Here is a 20,979-nt window from a genome sequence, read left to right as displayed (position 1 = left end):
GCATATATGTTTATAAGCTTATTTAATGGCATATAATAGCAAATCTTACGTCACTTCGCGTCCTCGCAAACGACACGCGTCATTTCTCTTTGACATGTGCCAACAATGTACCGCATATTATTATCTATTCACATTCTCAGTTTCCTTCAAACACCAGATGTCCGATTGTCATCTAGGCATTTCCTAAAAAGGGCTGAGAGCCCGGTGCCCCAGTCGGCGCGACTTGCGTCTCATTAGCGGAAAAGAAAACGGCAGCATCCGAGATTGGACCTGATAGACCGGTGTCATCTTGTTCATCCGCCGATAAAGCAAATTACTATGTGTCTCTTCCTTTATATTGTGTATGCGAGTTTAATATCAAGTAGTTAGTGTCTATTTACAACTAGGTTTCTAACTGTTAATTAAGATTCTTGCGTTGAAAATGATTTATAATGTTGTAATCGATTAGATTTATAATAAAAATATGATTTCATCAAAGGTTTGATTATGTTCGCTATACCAAGTCGTAATCAATGGGTTATAAATCTGTATATTTAGTACAGACGTGATTAATATTGAATTTAGTATATAACAAGGTGGTGGCATTTTAGACATTACCTGGACGTTATAAAAAAAGAACTGAAGAATTTTATGATTTACCATATGTCAAAGGCAAACATTGTTTATAAGTTTATATCGATATTCAATCGTGCGCCAAGAGCCCCACTTTGACCCATTTGGCATCGACTTAACAACGAAGTCTAAATCTGATAAGGTAGGACATTCGCATAGCTCACTCCATCATACCATTAAAATTATGGCAAAGACCGCATTGGCTTGTCTCTTATAGCCAATAAATCACTACACGTGATCCGAAAACGTCCACAATGCCTTCATGCAAATACAATTATGATACTAATCGATGGATTGTGCAATGAGTTTGTTTTTGTAAAAAATGCTATTTGCAGAGTTACAAGTGAGACTTTGCCGGTAATCGATCCGCCGATACGTGCAATAAACAGTTGGGGGATAACATCAAACACATAATTGCACGTTTGGTTACTTAGGTTAGCGCGGTCACGTTTTCCCTTGGACGGTGAGGTCTCATCATCGAGAGAAGACTGGTGGTTGTGGCAAATTAGTTGAAGAAGTAAAAAAATAATCAACAAACTAATCAATAAATCAGCGAGAAACAACGAAAATAGTTCTATCCATATTATTTTGCACAGCTTCAACCTAAAAAAAATTATCAATGTACAATCAATGTTGGAAAGATCAAAAAATATACAATATATAATTATATTTTTTTTATCAAAAAATAAAATATTTTTAGCATAATATAATATTATAAAAGCTCCCTCGCTGTTATTTGAGGAAGCGATTTAAGAGATGTTTGAGATTGTGTTTTTTTAATAAATATTTGTATATATATATATATATATATATATATATATATATATATATATATATATATATATATATATATATATATATTAGGTAATCCCGGAATTAATGTCGTTTTTTTAATAGGCAACTTTGGCTTAGTATTTTTGGGTCCGATGAGCAGTGAAGACGTGCGTTGTAATTTTTTTCTTCTCTGTGATCCTTTGCCTTTCTTTTAAACAAAAAAAAACTTTTCTACCCCATTTACAAACAATGGCAGAGACGTGTCCTTCGGAAACACATTTAAGAAACTGTATGCTGTTTTCGTTTCATTCAAAAAAAACTGCGACAGAAGCAACAGAATGCATTTATGACATTTACAATGATATACTGGACAAAAGAAAGTGCCAAAGTGGGTTCAAAAAATTTCCAACGGGCAATCTCGATTTGAAGGACGAGCTTCGAAGTGGACGGCCCAGTCTAGTAGATAGTCCAGCTCTAAAGGCGGAAATCGAAGCAAATCCGATTATGACCATTGATGAATTATCGAAGAAAGTCGGCACATCACGGTCGAACACCCATCGTTATCTTGAGAAACTGCGAAAAGTTAAAAAATAAGGTATCTCGGTTCCTCACGCGCTCACCGACGCAACAAAGCTCAACGCCTCAACACATGCAAAATACTGCAAGAAAAGCAACATTTTACCCCGTTTCTCCATGACTTTATCACCAGAGACGAAAAATGGGTTCTTTATCATGATATAAAAAAATAGAAACAATGGTTAAATCAAGGTCAAACCCCAATTCCAACACCAAAACCAGGACTACATCCTCGGAAAGCATTATTGTGTGTGTGGTGGGATTCGAAAGGTGTAATTTATTATGATGTTTTAAAACAAGGGCAAACTGTTACTGCAGCCCTCTACTGTGAACAGATGGACAAATTAAATACGACGTTACAGAAAATTAGACCTGCTCTTGTGAATAAAAGTAATATCATTCTTCAACATGATAACGCCCAGCCGCATGTTGCCGATATTACCCGTAAAAAAATCCAGGACCTTAGCTGGGATGTTTTATTGCATCCACCCTATTCTCTGGACTTGGTACCGAGCAACTTTCACTTATTTCGCTTTTTAGAAACGCAATTAGGGAACAAAAAATTCGACAATTCGACAAAAACTGAAATCGGGTCTTTCGGAGTTCTTCGAATCTAAACCAAAAGCCTTTTATGAATAAGGAATTTTAGATCTAGTAACAAGATGGCAAAGAGTCGTAGATAACACTAGAAATTACTTTGTATTAAAAAAATATTAAATAATTGAAAAAAAAAATAAGTTTGAGTTTTAATAAAAAACGACATTAATTCCGGGATTACCTAATATATAAAGCAGTGACGTAATTATGAAACGTAATCGCTCAGAAAATCAGCTACAGACAACCATACCGAGAGAGCTTCATGACACAGTGGGAGCTGCCGGCTTCCCATACCAATAGCCGGCAGGTGTGAAATCTCTCGTACACTTTACATCCCGACGATCGTGTTCTAAATTTAAGAAATATGAGAATAAATTTCCAGAACTGATTTCTTTATCACTTCAACGCTCGTATGGAACTCTTTTTAATTTAATGAGGTTGAAAAGTGAACTAATTTATATATATTAGTCACTAGAATTCTATTTAAAATCTATAAATTGCATTAATAATGTGATTATTAAAAATTAACTAAAATATATTTTAACGGAAGTATATTCTTCTGTAGAAAAATCATTTTCTACAATAAAAAAAATAAATACATTCACTAGAAATAGTCAAAGTACGAAGAATATAGTGGGTAACTTCGGGGTTACTTCGGTCGAGTTCGGTTTTGCCCGCTCTAAAATCTCTCGGAATTTGTCCGAGGTTACTGAGAACGGGAGGTAAAGTGGGGGTAATTCAGTCGACTTGGCCAGCTTCGAGCGCTTCTGAACATTGTCGGCAAACGGACCGAAGTCGGAGCTGCACTTTCGAGCGCGAGCGATGAGATACTTCTCCTTTCGCTCTCTCGCGTGTTAAGTGACGAGAGTGAGAGAGATAATGATATGGTTTTTCGCAAACTGAGATAGAACGAGTAACTCGCTTCAATTTCAGTATGTGCGTAGGCGTCTTATGTCAACACGCATGACGAGCGCTGCATCGTGGTCACGTGGTCAAGTTATAATACCACATGCTTATCGGGGACTTCAACAGACTCTTACTGACATCTTTGAATATTTTAGGGCACCAAAAGGGATTAATTATATTTTTGATAGTATATTCCTGTAACAGATATCGTTATATATATTTTTTTCATATAAAATTAAATAATTAAAAAATAATTAGTGGTACTTGATTTTGTTAAAAAAAATATTTCGAATATCCTTATGTATTTTTCTAGATCGGTTTATATAAATGTCACACCATAATGAATTCTTATTTAGAATCGATGGCGACAAATTCTAGAATAGTCACAGATGTGGTGTTCGTATTCTGAAGTATCATTTTTATGCCTTATGGCATTTTTCAAAAGCCGACAAAGATTTTGCTTAAATTAAATATTTACGACCGAAAAGTTTTCACTGATATTGTATTGGTGAGTGCCCACACAAACTTTTATAATTATCAGTAGCGTAATTTTAATAATATGACAATTTAAAAATTGCGATTATTTGGCACATTTTTCGATCGCCCGCAAATATGTCAGCTGTACGTGACAACAGCCGCCGTGCGGACGTCGTTGATGGCCGCCATATGAAATTTGTGGCAATGTGGCCGCTACTCGGAAGTCGGCGACTTTGGCCGACTTCAGTTGAACTTCGGTTCGAACAACTTCCAGAGAGTGTAATTCAAGCATAAGACAATATATTATTTGATGAGATTATTGATGATGTAAGAAGGAGCGTCGAATAAAATTATTTTTTAACAAATAAACACATAATATGTATATCAAATAAAGAAAATAAATTTAGAAATATAGTTTTTGTCTCCCCCCCCCCCTGACTGCATGCCCTGTTTTAAAAGTCACCGCACATTACTGATATAAAGGTATTGCCTGTGTTAAAAAAGCTAACGTGATAATTTACTGAAACAAATTTAATTATAAAAGCATATGTATTAATGCATTTATTGACTTTTTAAGAAAGTATATAATACAACAACATATATATAAGTAAATATTTTATTTTTGCCGATTAAAATAAGCATATAAGAAATACTTAAGTTAGAAATAGGTTATCTGATTTAACTTTAAATTCATTGGTGTTTCTATAAGTCAGTCTCGCTGCTCCTCTAAAACTTTTCATATTTTAGATCTAATTCTTTTAATTTACTGAACTATGGAAATGCACAAAAGTCACTCATATTCATAAAAATGGTGATAAATTATGTATAAAGAACTATAGACCCGTAGCAGTGTCATCTCCCACTAAATTGTTTGCAATAATTATCTGTAGATATGTCTTTAATTACTTTCAGAAAGTTTTGTTGGACCAACAGCTACTCATTTCAAGCTTTTTTTTGTTTTTAATAATAATCATAATAATAATTGCTTTTAATAATAATCAATTTATAAAAATAATATTATGCTGCAAATCCTCTGGTGACTAGGAAGCGCTCTATTGGCATAAATCATCTAGATAGAGTAGGTGCAGTAATTCAGGCTCTCTGGTGACCTTATCATCATGGGGAAATTCTAGGGATGCCGATGATGTCCCGGATTGTCTGTTAACCTGTGTTTCGCCTATCGTGTTTCTTTGGTAAAACTAAATTTCGGGCACTCAAATGATTCATAAGTCATCCCTTATCTCGCCGCGCTTTTGTATTTTTTTCATATTTTATCGGCAACAATATAATATTAATTAGCAAAAATGGCTCACTTTCAAACTACAAATGATACCCCAAAGTTAATTCAAGTAATGAAAAATTCAATAGGTAGTTATTTTAAAAGATGTTCTATAAAAAGATATAACTAGATCGTTGTTTCTTTGCATTCATATCATTCGTCTTAAGATTCCGTTGCCAAAACCTCTACAGACTCGCCTGGCATTTGTCAAACCGGAAATTCCTCCGAATGTCACCGAATCTCGCCTCTCCCACCCCACGCCGCCTAAAAGGTTTCCATTAAGCACCTCAGCAGGACAAACAAACAAACCAAAGAGACCAAAAAAACCTTCCAGATAAAACGAGATTAGCTGGAACGGCGCACTCGTCACGGGCGGCCCCGAAAGGTCAAAACTTAAACATAAGGTCGCTCGATCTCCCCTCAGATACGCGAGTGAATTTTGAACTGGTTCTAAACTTAATTTCCAAACTGGTACTAAATAATGAAACGCATTGCGCGATGTATTCCGAGACAAATAAGAAACGCAACGCAGCGAGAAATAAGCCATTTAGTTTTCCAATAGCATTATGTATTAATCCAGAGAACGGCACACGCGCCGTTTGACGATAAATCGTTTTGGTTATAATAATCCGAATGGGATATAAATAATATAAGTAAGCGTAACTGTTGCAGGAGGTGTGCGTTATAATAATATCGCATTTGTAACGTTTCTTGGTAGAGGTTGATGTTTCAATTAAGTAAATAGGAAATTATAGAAGTACACATGTAGTGAAATACTGAAAATCATTTTTAATTTACAATTTTAGACTGATTAAAATGTGTGACTTTGTCAGTCATTAAATACTGTATACAAGTAATTATTTATAACAATGTTCAGTGTCATTATCGGGAGACAATGTCAAATGCAGAAAAGTTTTCGAAGATCTGATGTTGCTACCTCTCAAAAAATGTTGTATAGTGTTATTTAAGATTCTTCTCTCGAACTAATTGTGATGCCACGGCACATAAAGATAGTTATTTAACATTTATTTAAAAAAAAAACATATTACTGGTTTTAAAATTATTAGAATTTTAAAAATAAACAATTGAATATATCTTTGTGTAGCATAAAAGTTTTTTAGGTTAAATGAAATTGTTTTATTTTTAACCATTTAAATACCGTTACGATTCCATAAACCATATCACATATCACCTAAATGCTTATGTTGAACATTATTAAAATGATCAAATAAAAAAATCCTAACAAATGTATCACATTAATGCCCAAGATAATAATTGATCGCCGCCATTAAAATTTTACAGCTTCGCCATTAAGCGACAGAGTATACCTTACATTTTTTTATTATTATTATTTCATTTCACTCAAATAAATTAAGATACGTCTCTTAGAAGCGACTCCTGATACGGATGCGACCTTTCTATCTTAGAAAAAAAATCGAATGATTTTCATTACTTTTGATGCGACCTCCCGCAGACAGATTAATGTCTAATCATCGAAACGGCGCCAGCGGTGACAAGCGATCATCTCTCATGCATAATTTTTAATAGTAGCTGCTTTATTGGTGTCGTTAACGTTTGACGTTGTATTAATTGCAGGCAACCGAAGATCTGGAAGAAAAGACTCCCAAAGAAGTGGTTATGCTGACTGCTTCTGAGCCGCAAGTTATGCCAGGACACACTGGATATTTGACTGTGGCTAGCTTGCCACCGAGATGTAACATTCAGATAATTGGAGATAAAAAGGATGTTGAAGAACAGAATGGTGAGTAATATGATATTAACTTAGTTGTTGAAGACCTTACGCTGTATGAAATTGCTGATATACTTAAACATAATCCAACTTTTGTCGTGCCTAAAAATTGGACCTTTTCTATTCATTATTACGGGGACCAAGTGTCGCAATTCTTTGAAAATTTTGACATTTCCTTGATTCAAATAATTATTCAGATCATACCGAGCATAAAAAGAATAGAATACATAATATCTCTGGCATCTGTCCGAGGGAAGGGGTTTCTCAGAACTAAAACTTCATATATAATACAATCATTCTAAAAGTCAGTTCTTCATCTTGTTTCAAACGTGGCTTGACTTTAGGCCGGTTTCACACGTGCCGGATGTATTTTCCCGGCACCGGGCCAGCGCCGTGTAGTGGGGGTGGTGTTGTATGGGCAGAGTCGGGCTGCCGTGGGATGGATTCGTCCGGCACGTCTGAAATGGTAGGTAGTAGCCCATCCCCACTACACGGCGCCGGCCCTGTGCCGGGTGAATCCATCTGGCACGTGTGAAACCGGCCGTACAGTCGCCACCTAAATATTTCTATTACTCAAAATATCCAAAGTTTCACAATAATTTCATTAATAAGATAGCAATTAATTGTAATAATTTAATTAACAAAAAAAAAATAGAGCGTAAAGTGTTAATTTATGAATGCATATTCATTATTTTATTAAAAAATAAATATTTTTATTTTTCAGTTGAAATCCTCAAAATGGAAGAAGCATAAAAATGGTAGGAGAGAAAACAGGAATTAAAATACGAGTTTAATTTTCTACTGTTTATTTTTAAGAGTAATAGATAATTAATGTTTGTCTTTAATTATAATTAAAAATTACATTGTATATGTTTCTTAATAAAAATAAACGAGAATAAATAGCCAGTTTTATTTAAATTATTAATAAGATATAAATATATTTATGAAACATAAATACTGATGATAATAAAAGTTTATAAATATCTAAATAATAAAAATACATGCTTTGATAATTTCTTGAATTTCGTACGAAATATAATCTAATAGATAATAGATAGAACATTTAAAGATCTATTATATGAATTGTATATATTATGTATTCGAATAAATCGTCTAAATTCTATTACTAATTATTTAAACATTTATTTAATATCTTTCATACAACAGACACCCTGTTTTAGGTTATCAACAAAGTAGAGATTTTTTAATCAATATAGAATGTTCTATAACGAATAAGATACAAATACATAGATTTATTAATAGTATTTGATACTCTAAAACTTCAGTTCATTTAGATATCACTAATACGAAGATTGTTAAACTCTAATTCTATATAATTAATATTAAAAAAAATACATATCATTAAATAAATAATAAAATTAAACAAATATGATAACGTCTAAATCGTCAATAATTCAGTAAAAAAACTTATTAAACCTTGGAAGACCGTCAAAAACTATATTGGTATTTATATGCTTTTTTTTAATATATCAATACAATTATTATAAAATATCATATAGGCCTTTGCTTTGATTTGTATTTAATTCAATCAATAAAAAAATCAAACTCAAAATACACTTTAACTAAAATTGCTGAAATCAGTCTTCAACTGTATCGATGGTTTCGTTTGTCTGGTTTGTTGTCCGTTTCCTGCTAATCGTTGAGATCTGTTCTGATTCATATTTGTGACTTGTTGATTAGCTTTAACAGCATTCTCCAATTTAGTCCTTAGATCGCTCGACTGCGCCATGATCGATTTGAATTCCTATAAAAAATCATTATTAATTCCAGTCTTATGTAACCATAAAAATAAATCATACCTGCTGATATTTCGGGCCGATCTTCATCAACCATTGAAGGCTGTAATCGTGGAGAGCTTTGCCGATTGCCGAACTGTTCTGTAATTCGTCCACATCTCGCAGATAAGAAATAATGATTGGCACAAGCAGACACAGCATTTGCACTCCTGCGAATAACACACGAATCGTATGAATATGAATATTAAAAATACCAATGAAATGATGCTAGTTTTGCTCAGATTATAAACAAATCTTACCCTTCATCGAATCTCCTTGGAAAAGCGAAACAAAGAAACATACTAATGAAAAATCATAACATGAACAATGTCCGTGAAATGATCAGCGATCGACTATATGTACGAGGGTGAGTCATATGAAACCCTTAAATATTTTTCATCTCATAATGAATTGAGGGAAAAAGGTAAAAAAAAATTTTTCTAGGTAGTTTTCATAGCGTCCAATACAAGTTTTTAAGTATTTTAAAAAATTATTGAAACAATTGGAAAATATCAATTCTGAGATAAGCTTGCAGTTTCAAGAGGCAATTAAAGAGAAAGTAAATAATCAAAGAAACCAGACATTGATGTCATTAATTAAATATTTGCAAAATCCAGAATCTTTTACCAATCAAAAAAAGAACGACTTCTTTAATTATTCTTCAAAAGCAGAAATATATAAAATAAGAAAGAAATTATTCGCAGATTATTTAATGGAATAAATCATTAGAATCCATTGAAGAAATTGAAAATTTATTACTGGCTCAACGATTAGAGAAATAAATTTATTTTAGCCTTAGTGTAAGAAAACCAACTTCTTATGGATTAATGGAGAAAGAATTTAAAATAAATTGAATTACAATTTTGTAGTTGATTTTTCCACATTTATTATTCACAAGTTTTAACTTAAAAGCTTCCATATAATTGTGATATATTTAACTATATTTTTACTTTTCATGACTAATTGAACTTGACTGAAGCTTTAACCCTTTGCACTCGTAATAGTTTTCGTACTAGGTATGTCACCAGCTCGGGAAAAATGAAAAATGTTAAATTATTTTTAAAAATTAAAATTATATATGTAGAGCATAAATATGAATAAACTAATACCAAAAACGAAGAAATCAGAACAAATACTTGCATTTCTCTAAATTACATTTTCATTTTTTTTTTGTTTTCTCAAGTACCATTGGTTGACAATTCATAACAATAAATTAACACAATAGGGCGACGACCCATTTTAAAATATTTATGGGACAAAAAAATGTTTTAACCATAAAAAAATAAATATACACAAATAACAAAGACATGCCGCTCAGTTTTAGATATATCTACCTGCGAACGAAGAAAGCTTACATCACTTAAAGAAATACAAAATTGTACCGTTTTACAACAATTTAAAAATCCACATGGTATATCTATGATTATGTAAACTGATTTTAGGTATATTTTTAAAAACTAAAATACGTCCCATCGAAGGTCAAATGAAACGTTGCAGTTAATGTCATATTATTTTATATATTTCTTAATTAAAAATAGACAAAACCTTTAATGAGTAGCTTTATGGTACATATTTGTTTGTGATTTTGTATAATCTAGCTAATAATGCTTAAATAGCATATTTTTATATAAAAATAAACAAAGCGATGCACGAAAAAGGACACTATGTTTAATAATATGTGGGATGTTGATTTATTATAAATTAAAGAAACAAATATGGAAAAACATTATTTTTTAATTTTTCGTAAATCCCCAAATTCTATTAGTATACAAACTCATCAGTGTAAAACAACTGAAAATAATCAATAGGTTGTATACAGTTTGCGGGAACTTGGGGCCCAGGACATTTATCACTTGGTGGAAATATTGCTATTTATAAGGTACATTGTCATTACTAGTTATTATTCTCCAATTTTCTGATGTGGTGCGATTTGTTTGAGGTACCGTTTCTTCCTCACTATTGTTTAATTGCCTGTATTCCATCTTCGATTCAAGGCAACAGGCCTAATTTCGACGTTACTTTCTTTACTATCATCATTAGAAGATGAAAAATCAAACATGAAATCCTCCCCATCACTATCATTACGAAACATATTATCATTACAATCACTAAATTCAGCGATAGCACTGTTATTTTTTTTTTAAATAATTTCACAATAAAATTTAAAAAAATGAAAAAATAAATAATTAAAATTAATTACTATATTAATTATTAATTACTATAGTCTTACTTAGACACAAATTATGGACACCCGAGACACTGTCGAAAACCCAATAGGCAATAAAAACGTCACTGACGCGTGCTATCGAAGGACGATCGCCAACCATTGCCTTCGGGAGAAATCTACGGCACCTGACGTAGGTGCGTCAGGCGTACGTAGGGTGCGCCTGACGCACCCTACGAGTAATATAAAGCTAAGCGTTTGTGCGTCCCACGCACCTTACGAGCAGAAAGGGTTAAGTACCCCGTAATATCTGCAATGAAGGCCTAAACATACTTTTAGTTTATATATTTAAGTTGTTTAACTGACTCCTTTCATTTCTAAAAACATTTTGATTTCATTGTGAAGTTACAAAAATCGTAGTAGACAACAGAAGAGCCGACGTACTTACGTATAATAAAATAAGCCCTCATATCCACATTCGATTTCTGTGAGTAATAAAGAAAAGTGTCGTTGATTCAATCCTCAAGAATGTATAAAAATCATAATTTTTATAATAATTAAAATTTCGTGACATTACGAACTCGATATTTTACGAAGTATATATGTAAATACAGTGAATATGGTAAACGATGCTTTTAGGAAAATTTTCATTCTGCTTCGCTAATATCTAAGCTAAATCCCATTTGTCTTTCCTGTCATTGATTTTGCTCCATATGATGATTCACACACTAATTTTAATGAAGGAAGATTTTATTTCATTAAAGGCCCGTAGATATTCTTAAAAATATCCTTACCTGTAGATATAAATATCATTAAGTTATGTAAAATGGAAAACAAATGTTGAATACCTGGGGCTTACACCTAGTGGTTTAAGATTTTTATTTGACTCACTTAGTTGTTTTATATTTCAATTATTAAGGTTTTTATTTGACTCACCCTCATACGTTATTTCAAACAATGAAATAATGAAATCGTGACTATGGATTTCACTACTATAATAGACAAAAAATATGTTTAAGTCTTAAATCTTACGGTTTTCTTCTGGCGTGAACGGAATTAAAGCTTCGGCGGCGCCGATTTGTGCTGTCACTGCCTTGATATGAATCTGAGTCACCGGTTGCCGAGATGCCCGCAAGCTCTTCAATAACGGTGGAGCTAATGCTCTGGCCCATCCGCCGCCCAAAGACCATAACCCCCTTAGAAGTTGAGAGCATTGGATGACCACCTAAAATATTTTTAATTTAAAATAAAATCTTCAAACTTCAAATAAACGACGATAAAAACATACCCTTGGATCTGTATGTTGGAGACAAGCTCGGAAATGATTGATACACGGGAAATGCAGCATTTGAGTCGGAGGAGCATATGGTAATATAGCGCTCATGGACTGAAGAGTTACGACGACGTCCAGCTTTACATCTTCTTCATCTATAATCATAATTTAGAAGTAATTCATGAGAACTTATTACACAGAAAATAAATTGATTAAATAATACGAACCATTCTTTGTCAAATCTATGATCTTAGCCAACACGCTCTGCATCAAAACGCCCCATTGTTCCTTAGTATCCGGAAACTGTGAGTGCTTATCTTTCCCCATACCGTTCAGCAGTTCCACGGCAGCATTTATAACGCCCTGTTGAACTCTATCTTGTTGACCAGTCTCTTTTATCACTCCAGTGGTCAAATACAATATAGTAGGAAGAATAGCAACGGCACCTAAATTAATATTAATTGTTGAGCACAAATTTATTTGTTTAATAACAATAAAAAATTACCATGAGGACTAGCCAAGGCGGTCAAGTTCGACATGCAGCTCAAAACTTTGATCAGCAATCTATCGCCGTATTGACTGATTCTCTTAGAGACGATGCTTATGCTACTGGTTTTATTCGGGCTAAGATTCGGCAATTGTCTGACCAATAAACACAAGCAAACTTCGAGGCAAGAGAACAGTAATGATTTTCCAGGTGGAAGATCGCCCGTCGGACCTCCTTCGCCCAATATTTGCACAGCTTCTAATATTTGGATAGACGGTTCAGATTCCATGTTGCTGTCGCCTGTTAATTCTAAAAAAATATTTAAAAAATATATATAACGACAAGAAGAAACGTTACTCCGAATCAATCTCTATATATATTTATAAATAATTAGAATACCCTTAATTTTATCGAGCATCCTTTTGTCAAGCTCCTCTTTTGCGGCAATGATCGTCAAGAAAAGAACTTCAGCAGTCAAAAGTAAGGGTTGTGCTGTTTCTTGAGTCAAACCAGTTTTGTGTAATACGTGACATAGCTCAATCGCTAACGATCTGTAAAAATAAATAAAAATAGATATTCACAATACAACATATGTTTAAAAAATATATGATAATAATACCTGTCTTTTAATAATTGAGCTCTATTAAAGCTAGTGTCCAGTAATGTGTTCAACGAGAGCAAGCAAGTCATCGTACTCTGTGGCAACGTATCGCGAGATGTACACAATGCTTCCATACAAATACCTACAAAAGACAAATTGTTATTGATACTGAAAACAATTTAAATAATTTACTTTACGAATACATACCGAACAGTAAATGGAACCGCTCTTCATTTGGATCCAAAGCTTCGGCGTTACTTTCACTATCGTCAAACTTCATTTTAGTCAAGTTTTTGAGCTTTTCATCCATCGGTTTCTTTTTTAGCCCCAAATCGGCGCTTTGCTTGGTATGATTATTGAAATGGAGGGCCGTAGCGTGCAAAAGTGCTGGCCATACTTCGTGATAGTGCCCTCTAGCTCCTTCCACGGTATCGGCTGTGTAGAAAGCTCCGCCGTCATGAGGCAATTGCGAATTGAATTCTGGAGGTAAGCTCAATAGAGCGTGATCCTTCAAAGCTGCGTACCAATTGTTAGCCAAATTTTCCAATTCCGGTTCCACGAGCTTTAATAGGCTCTCGCCTTTGAATTCGAAGTTTCCGAAGTCGTCATCCGTCAAATTTTTATTGATTTCGTTGACTACGGGAGAGTCCAAGTTTAGTCTATCGCTTACGAATTGATCGTCGATTGGCGACGCCAGATCTTCGAGTTGTTTTATGGCGCTTCCTGGAGCGCTTCCGTTGCTTATCATCGCAACTATATAAATCTGAAATTATAATTCAATGAGAATGTATGCAAAAGATACACTTAATCTAATAATAATAGATGAAGCAAACCTCTGCCCACGCCTTCAATATCGCCAATTTTTCTAAGGTCGCTAAACTTTCGTTGTATAGATTGGCGCTATTGTTCAGTTTCGTGTTTAATTTGTGCAAGCTGGACACTAGCAGTTGATGTACTCTAAATTTATACAAAAATAACAATATTAATCTATACATATAATGATTTTTTCTAAAAACTTTACAAAGGTAGGGGTTCCTACATAATTGCCCAGTAGAAAGCGACAATTAAACAAAAGTGTATTGCCAAACAAGAACACAAGAAAAAACGACAATACATTATTTATGATCTTTGATACACGTCTAGATTGACATTGTCCAATACACCAAATAGTACTGTTATATGTATCCTTTTATTACATTAGAAAAATGACCACGATGGTTTTGCTTATAAAGAGCCACCCAGAAGACATACTCTTATTTAATTTTAGCGGTTCTACAGGCGGGGTTTATCAATACAGTCATTGCACTAAATAAACATTTTTGAATTATGGAAGAAATTAATCTTCATAATTGAATGTATTTAAATAAATTAATTTGTTAGTGTTTCTCAATCTGTGTTCTGCGAATTTGAGTATTTTTAGAAAATTGGTAATAAAAAACGTTATGCAGTATCTTCAAAATTTAATTTATTTAAATAAATTGCTTTTTGATGGTTCTGTGTTCCGCATACCATTTTGTAGTTTTTTTAGGAAACTTAAGAAAATAAACTAAATTCTGATGAAGATAAATATTTTTTTACGCATTTTCTGAGAAATTTATCATCATAATTGAATGTATTTAAATAAATTATTTTTTAGCGTTTCTGCGAAATTGAGTATTTTTAAATAAATATATCATAACTGGCAAATTAGGCAAAGTTCTGAAAAAATACGTGCCATCATCATAATTTAATGTATTTAAATAAATTACTTTTTTGATGGTTCTCAATTTGTGTTCCGTTTACTATTTTACAAATATTTTTAAATTTTTTACAGTGGCTGCATATTTTTATAATGCTGCATAGGAAAGGGTGAGTCCGTTCAAATTTTTTGAGTCATTTTTGAATAAGTACTGTAACCGGAAGTGGTAAAATATTTATTTTTATGAAGAAGTTGATCTTCAGATCTTCATAATTTATTGTAAAATCAATTATTTTTTTAGTGGTTCTTTAAATATATATATTTTTATTCATTTATAATGTAAGATGTTTAAGTAATTAAATAATGTGGACTCTAAGAGCTGACATGTTAAACAGAACATGTGACCAGATCAAAAAAAATAACAATATAGGATATGACAGAAAAATATTATAAACAAACCTCCGCAAATCGTTAAGATCCCTAGCAACACCAGATCCGATCCAAGTGGAGCATACTTCGCAAGCTGCAGAAGTTACGTGCGAAGGAGTGTCGGGCGAAAAAGCTGGTCTTAAAGCGGCACTAACCTAAATTACACAAACATTAGGTTATAACATAATATTTATTAAATTTAATGTAATAAAATGTATTACTTGTGCTTGGAACTGTTCCAAGAGTAAATGTCCTGGAAATTCTGGCTCAGGAACGCGACAGTATCTGTTTATGACTCGACGAAGGGAACGCAATCCTTCCAGCCTCAATGGATCCGATTCGCTGGTCGCCGCCATAAAAGCCATACGAATCAGATCGGCGAGATGCAGCACTAAATAGTCGACTGAAATTTTATTTTAGTTAGCTTCGTTGTTATGAACATGAGAGTTATTATTATAGTATGAGACTGACCATTGTTTCTGGTGAGTTGCTGTTCTTTGGCGAGCAGTAAGTCGAAGTGTGCCTCTCCAGCAGATTCGCACGCAACCATTATCCGTTGTACGCATTCCATGGCAAAAACCTATACAAATATGGGTTTTTAGCATATATTTTTTCAATTTTCGATTCTTAATTTTCGCATCTATTTTTAAACGCAACTTTTTTCATAAATACGTTACCAACTAAACTAATTAATATGTGCCCAGTGCTTAAAATGAAACATATCTTTACCTATCAAAATGATTAAACTATCATAACAGGAAGTCATATAAGGAGCTTAACCGGAAACAAACCTAAGTATGTTATTATATGAGATATGTCTACTATTGTTCAGAAACATGTACTGGCATTTTTAGAGTCCTATAAATTCAAGATACTGTAACAATATTTAGTTGATTTGATGGTAAAACCGTTTTGAATAACACTGCAAAGACTGTGTGCTATTTTGTAGATGCTTTCATCAAGCAATATCACAGCTGGCTTGTTTTTTATCATTTTTTAAATTTTTTTATATATATGTACTCGAAATCACCGGACCCTTTAATATATTTAGTAAGGTACTGACGCACTGATGGCACGTCCAATTTTTCCAGTGAAATGTTGGCTTTCAGTTACGTTTCCAGTTTCTCTAATGAATTCTGACTATCTTCATCTTTGCTTTTATAATGCCTGGGATTGTAGATTGCAGGCTGGTACGTTTAGACGCCTTAGAAATTATTTTCTGATGATTTCAGATGCTTTTCAATGTTGTCCTTCTTAAACCACTCCACTGGACAATTACAATGACTACATATCATAAAATTTGAATCATTTAAGTAAATTCCGTGGACTTTATTAAAAAAAAACAATTTTTTAAATTTTTTTTTTTTTTTAAAAAAACGTTCTGATAGCAGTGAATCTTTTGCTTCAATCGTACGTTCGTATAATACAAACAGGTCTACGATATGTTCAATTTTGAAAAATAAAAATATAATTAAAAAATACGTTCAAAATTGTGGAAAATAAAGATATATTTCCACAATCTTTAATGATATGTTTCCAAAAAAACACAGCAAAAAAAAAACATGGATGAAATGGAAAATCTTTGTCATCGTAGATCGATGACCAACATCAAAAAGATGTCCCTCTGAGTATTTCAATTATTCAAGCAAAAGCTCTTAGTTTGCACAAAGATTGGAAGGATAGATTAAAAAAATATTTTAACACGGTTTTTTCAAGCAAGTAACGGTTGGTTTTACAATTTTAAAATGAGGTATTCTTTTCATAATATTAAATTTACTGGAGAATCGGCTGATGCGGATAAAGATGCTGCAAAAGAATTTATTTCCTAATTATCCAAAATTATTGAAGATGTAGAATATTCCTCTAGCCAAATATTTAATGTAGATGAGACAAGTTTATTTTGGAAAACTTGTTAATAATGAAAAATATGAATGAAACCTTCACGCACTTTGACAAATTTTTAAATATTATGGAAGATTGTGATCCCAATGGAGAACGCATATCTCAAGTGCGTGGGGCGATCAATAAAAACATAGCATGTTATAAAATACTATATGAAGAAAAGAAAAAGAATAGTGGAAAACAGTTAACTCTTGATAACTTTTCAAAGGAAACACCCGCAAACCCCACTTAAACGTGTCTCTTAAGCGCCTCTTCAACATCTATTTACTTGATAAATAAATATTTTAAAATACACACAATTTCAATTTTTTTTACTTCTCTCGACTTTCGTACATTCAACATTTGCACACATTTTCAGGAACCAATTATGTGCGAAAGTCGAGGGCCGCTTGTTAGTATATCCAGTGGCTATAAATAACGGTATAGAAAATAAACAGACAAATTTATTTTCATATTAATATTTTACTGCATCTATTCACTTTTATTAGCATCTGTTCCGAATTTTAAAATTTATCGCAAAATGCTAAAAACACGTTTATCTACAAATAAGTAAAGAAATAAGAAACAAAGATACCTAACATGTTATTATGATCGCAGGTCGCCTGAAGAGCGATCTGAGACAAACGATTAAATTTATTTTGGCTCCATCTTATGCGTGCGCGATCTATGAGTGATTAAAATTTTATTGAGCTCTAAAAAGAAAAAGAAAATTTGAATCTTACCCGTGTAGGCCAACGTGGTTGAATTGGTGGATGTGTCAAAACTTCTTGATCGGCATGAAACTCTGCCTGATCATTATCATCTTCTCCATCAGCATCACCGTCACCCAAAGGAATGGGTTCTTCAGTGGATTCTTTAATTATAAATAAAAATCAGAAGCATTTCTATAGTTATTGCTACGCCCAAATGTGAATTTTCTACGGCAGAGTATTTATCACAGAAACTAGGACTCAGTATTTTTAAAAATTTATTTTGCTCTGCAAAAGTAAAATCGATATAATAATTTTGTTTAAAAAATTTGTATTATGCATCTTTATTAAATAAATATCTAATAAAATATTTTCAATTTGTTTCAATAAATTTTTACTTATATGTTAATTTTTAACATCAATTTTTTTCCATGATTTAAATGAAAAATAATCAAAGTCTCGAGTCCCGGGAATTGAAAAAACCTGAAACTTCATAATCCCTAGTTTTGAGCCTCTGGAATTTTTGATAGCATCTTTGGCTAAAGCTCTAAATAAATACATTACGGTAAATATGCAGTTTAACGTGCGTTTTTGTTATATGAATTTGAAATGGTAAAACGCACAAATTTGTGTTAAGTAGAATAGAAAATATCATACCTTGTTGGACCGTAAGAACAGCTTTGCATAAAGACAGCCATTGTGACAATTGTCCTGCTGATAAGACTTGAACCATTGACGTCAACGTATCATGAGTGTACTGCACTACCATTCTATCAGTTTCTGTATCCAACATGGCAAACAAAGTTCCGGGCAATCCTGACTCAGATATAGTAGCATCTAAAACACAAGTAAATCATATATTTATCTCCACACTATTAAGTAATAGAATTATATAATATTTACTATGCGTCTGATTATGCTCTCCGATCAAACTTAAAGCATGCTGGCAGACTTCTTTAGCTTCTTTCTGAGAAAGCTGACGCAAGCACGATATGGCAGCTCTTCTTAAGACTAGATGTTTGCTACCCAAATTTCTCTACAATGATTTAATCATAATATATATACATACAAATACATATAATAAATAATTTAAAGCTAGAGAACTAACACATAATGTCGGAACCAAAGTAGATAAATTTAAATGTCTAGGAGCAAATAGATGTAATTGTTGCAAACAACCGATTGCTTCCGCTTGCACTGAAGGAGCTCCGACTTCTTGCATTATAGCGCATGCGCATAGGAACATAGATCGCGCCGTACAGATAGACGCCGTGTTTCCTTGCAGTTCAGGTCCAATCGTTGTTATTAAAGCCGACAGAAGCTTTCCGATGCATCTATGGACGTCTTCGTGAGAAGGCGGTACTTGCAGCAATAAGTTAAGAGCCATTGTTAAAGTCGGCTCTACGAAACCTCTGAACATTGGTCCTCCGGCATCGGCGATCAAAGATAGAGCATGTAAAGACCAAACCTGTAAATGAAAATATGGAAATATACGGGATTCAAAAATTATTTCCAACTATGTTATTAGTCTTTTAAATACCTGAACATCAGAACTAGCTTGATCTTGAGCCAATGCTAACAGAACAGGCAGTACATTTCCGTAGTGTCCGCCGCCACCCATGATGCCACCTCGAGCCCTATACAGAGCACCTAAGGCCATGCACAAACCAGTCCTTTGACTCACTCCTCTACCAGCTTGCAACTGTCTACAAAACGAGTCCGCCAATGCCGTAACAGCTCCTTCTGCACCTCCAGTCGGAGATCCTGATAGTGTTTGTGCAAGACGACCAGCACACTGTCCCGCTAAACATCTCACTGCTGGACTCGTGCTTGAAAGACCGTTCTATAAAATAAATAGCAATATTAATCATTGTTCATCAATTGATAATAAAAATACACATACTGTAATCAAACTGCTAGCGCTCTTCTTAACATCTTCGCCGCCCAGCGGACCTTTAGCATCAGCCAATCCTCTCAATCCGCCCAGAAGAGCAGCGAACACATTGGTTTGAATTGCTTCTTGACGTGTTGATTTAGCAAGTCTTATACATTCAGAGAAGTGATCTAACATTTGCAGCCTATGCTTATTGGCAACTCTCGGGAATATCAATCCGAAGAGAACGACCGACATATCAATCACGGCGACTCCTAACGGCAACGGTCCTGGACATGTCTGATCTGGAGGTAAATCATGATACAAACAGCACGGATCGTGCTCCAAAGCTCCTGATCCGCTCGCCGATAGAGACGATAGCAGCTAAAAAACAATAGATTCAAAACTCATATCTTATACACAATATATTAATGATATTTACCTGATCTTCAACTTCCGCGTGATCTGTATCAGCCACTCTTTCAATTCCAAGTGCTGTTAAATCATCGGTTCTTCCGCCTCTACCGAGCTTATTGGTAGCTGTGTTAGCAGCACTGTCAGCCAAAGCTAGATCTGCCACTAAAGCTCTCAAAAGAGGAGCGTGGCATGGTTCTGGAGTCGGTGGCAGCATAGCTAAGCATGAATATAGCCGAAGGCGTACTAAAGCAGCAGCAGCTTTCAATCGTTGTCCGTGTTGACGCAGTACGGATTGAATACTATTTTTTAAAAACAAACATATATAGTTACCATAATATTAGTATTAAGGTTATTTTATTTATTTACTTGGTAAGCATAGCCAATGCACTTTCGACTGGTTGAGTCAATCTGCGTGTAACATCTTCCGTTGCCAATGTTGGACAATGCAATAATAGACTGTTTAAGGCAGACAAAGCACCTGCACGTCCTTCCAATGTAACCTACAATCACAAGATTTAAGTATCTTGGGCCGTGAAAACAAAATAAATAAATACGATAGATAGTCTTTGCCGAAATAGTGGAGCAACCTAATAATTAAGTTACAGTACCCAAAAATACTTATTAATTATATAAACAAATCTCAAAATTAAATTCATCAAATAAAATGATATTCACCCATTCTTCACGTGTTCAACCCCG

The 20,979-nt window shown here is 33.6% G+C and overlaps 2 protein-coding genes across 3 annotated transcripts in view; one reads left to right on the top strand and one right to left on the bottom strand.

Moving 5' to 3' along the window:
- Positions 1-7,871, top strand: part of Trmt61 (tRNA methyltransferase 61) — a 140,078-nt gene extending 132,207 nt beyond the window's left edge. Inside the window, exons 6-7 of the mRNA XM_088183637.1 lie at positions 6,818-6,983; positions 7,696-7,871. Of these exons, the coding sequence (XP_088039763.1) occupies positions 6,818-6,983; positions 7,696-7,724 (195 nt within the window). The 3' untranslated portion in view covers positions 7,725-7,871. The remainder of the gene's footprint in view (positions 1-6,817; positions 6,984-7,695) is intronic.
- A 573-nt stretch (positions 7,872-8,444) lies between these two features.
- The window catches only part of LOC148236362 (HEAT repeat-containing protein 5B), a 58,017-nt gene continuing 45,482 nt past the window's right edge, over positions 8,445-20,979 (bottom strand). For both annotated transcript variants that reach the window (XM_088183634.1, XM_088183633.1), the window contains exons 10-30: positions 20,647-20,780; positions 20,306-20,579; positions 19,894-20,247; positions 19,531-19,833; positions 19,099-19,458; positions 18,894-19,026; positions 18,648-18,827; positions 18,024-18,154; positions 15,871-15,979; positions 15,621-15,802; positions 15,430-15,554; positions 14,126-14,249; positions 13,500-14,055; positions 13,311-13,434; positions 13,091-13,242; positions 12,710-13,000; positions 12,432-12,650; positions 12,220-12,359; positions 11,964-12,156; positions 8,792-8,937; positions 8,445-8,736 (exon numbers count right to left, since the gene is read on the bottom strand). In XM_088183634.1, coding sequence (XP_088039760.1) covers positions 8,551-8,736; positions 8,792-8,937; positions 11,964-12,156; positions 12,220-12,359; positions 12,432-12,650; positions 12,710-13,000; positions 13,091-13,242; positions 13,311-13,434; positions 13,500-14,055; positions 14,126-14,249; positions 15,430-15,554; positions 15,621-15,802; positions 15,871-15,979; positions 18,024-18,154; positions 18,648-18,827; positions 18,894-19,026; positions 19,099-19,458; positions 19,531-19,833; positions 19,894-20,247; positions 20,306-20,579; positions 20,647-20,780 — 4,416 coding nt within the window. In that variant the 3' untranslated portion in view covers positions 8,445-8,550. The remainder of the gene's footprint in view (positions 8,737-8,791; positions 8,938-11,963; positions 12,157-12,219; positions 12,360-12,431; positions 12,651-12,709; positions 13,001-13,090; positions 13,243-13,310; positions 13,435-13,499; positions 14,056-14,125; positions 14,250-15,429; positions 15,555-15,620; positions 15,803-15,870; positions 15,980-18,023; positions 18,155-18,647; positions 18,828-18,893; positions 19,027-19,098; positions 19,459-19,530; positions 19,834-19,893; positions 20,248-20,305; positions 20,580-20,646; positions 20,781-20,979) is intronic.

The sequence above is a fragment of the Plectrocnemia conspersa genome, unplaced genomic scaffold (genome assembly GCF_051122295.1).
Source record: "Plectrocnemia conspersa isolate PC_06_02 unplaced genomic scaffold, ASM5112229v1 ptg000003l, whole genome shotgun sequence".
Taxonomy (NCBI): domain Eukaryota; kingdom Metazoa; phylum Arthropoda; class Insecta; order Trichoptera; family Polycentropodidae; genus Plectrocnemia; species Plectrocnemia conspersa.
This window is presented reverse-complemented; position numbering and strand designations above follow the sequence as displayed.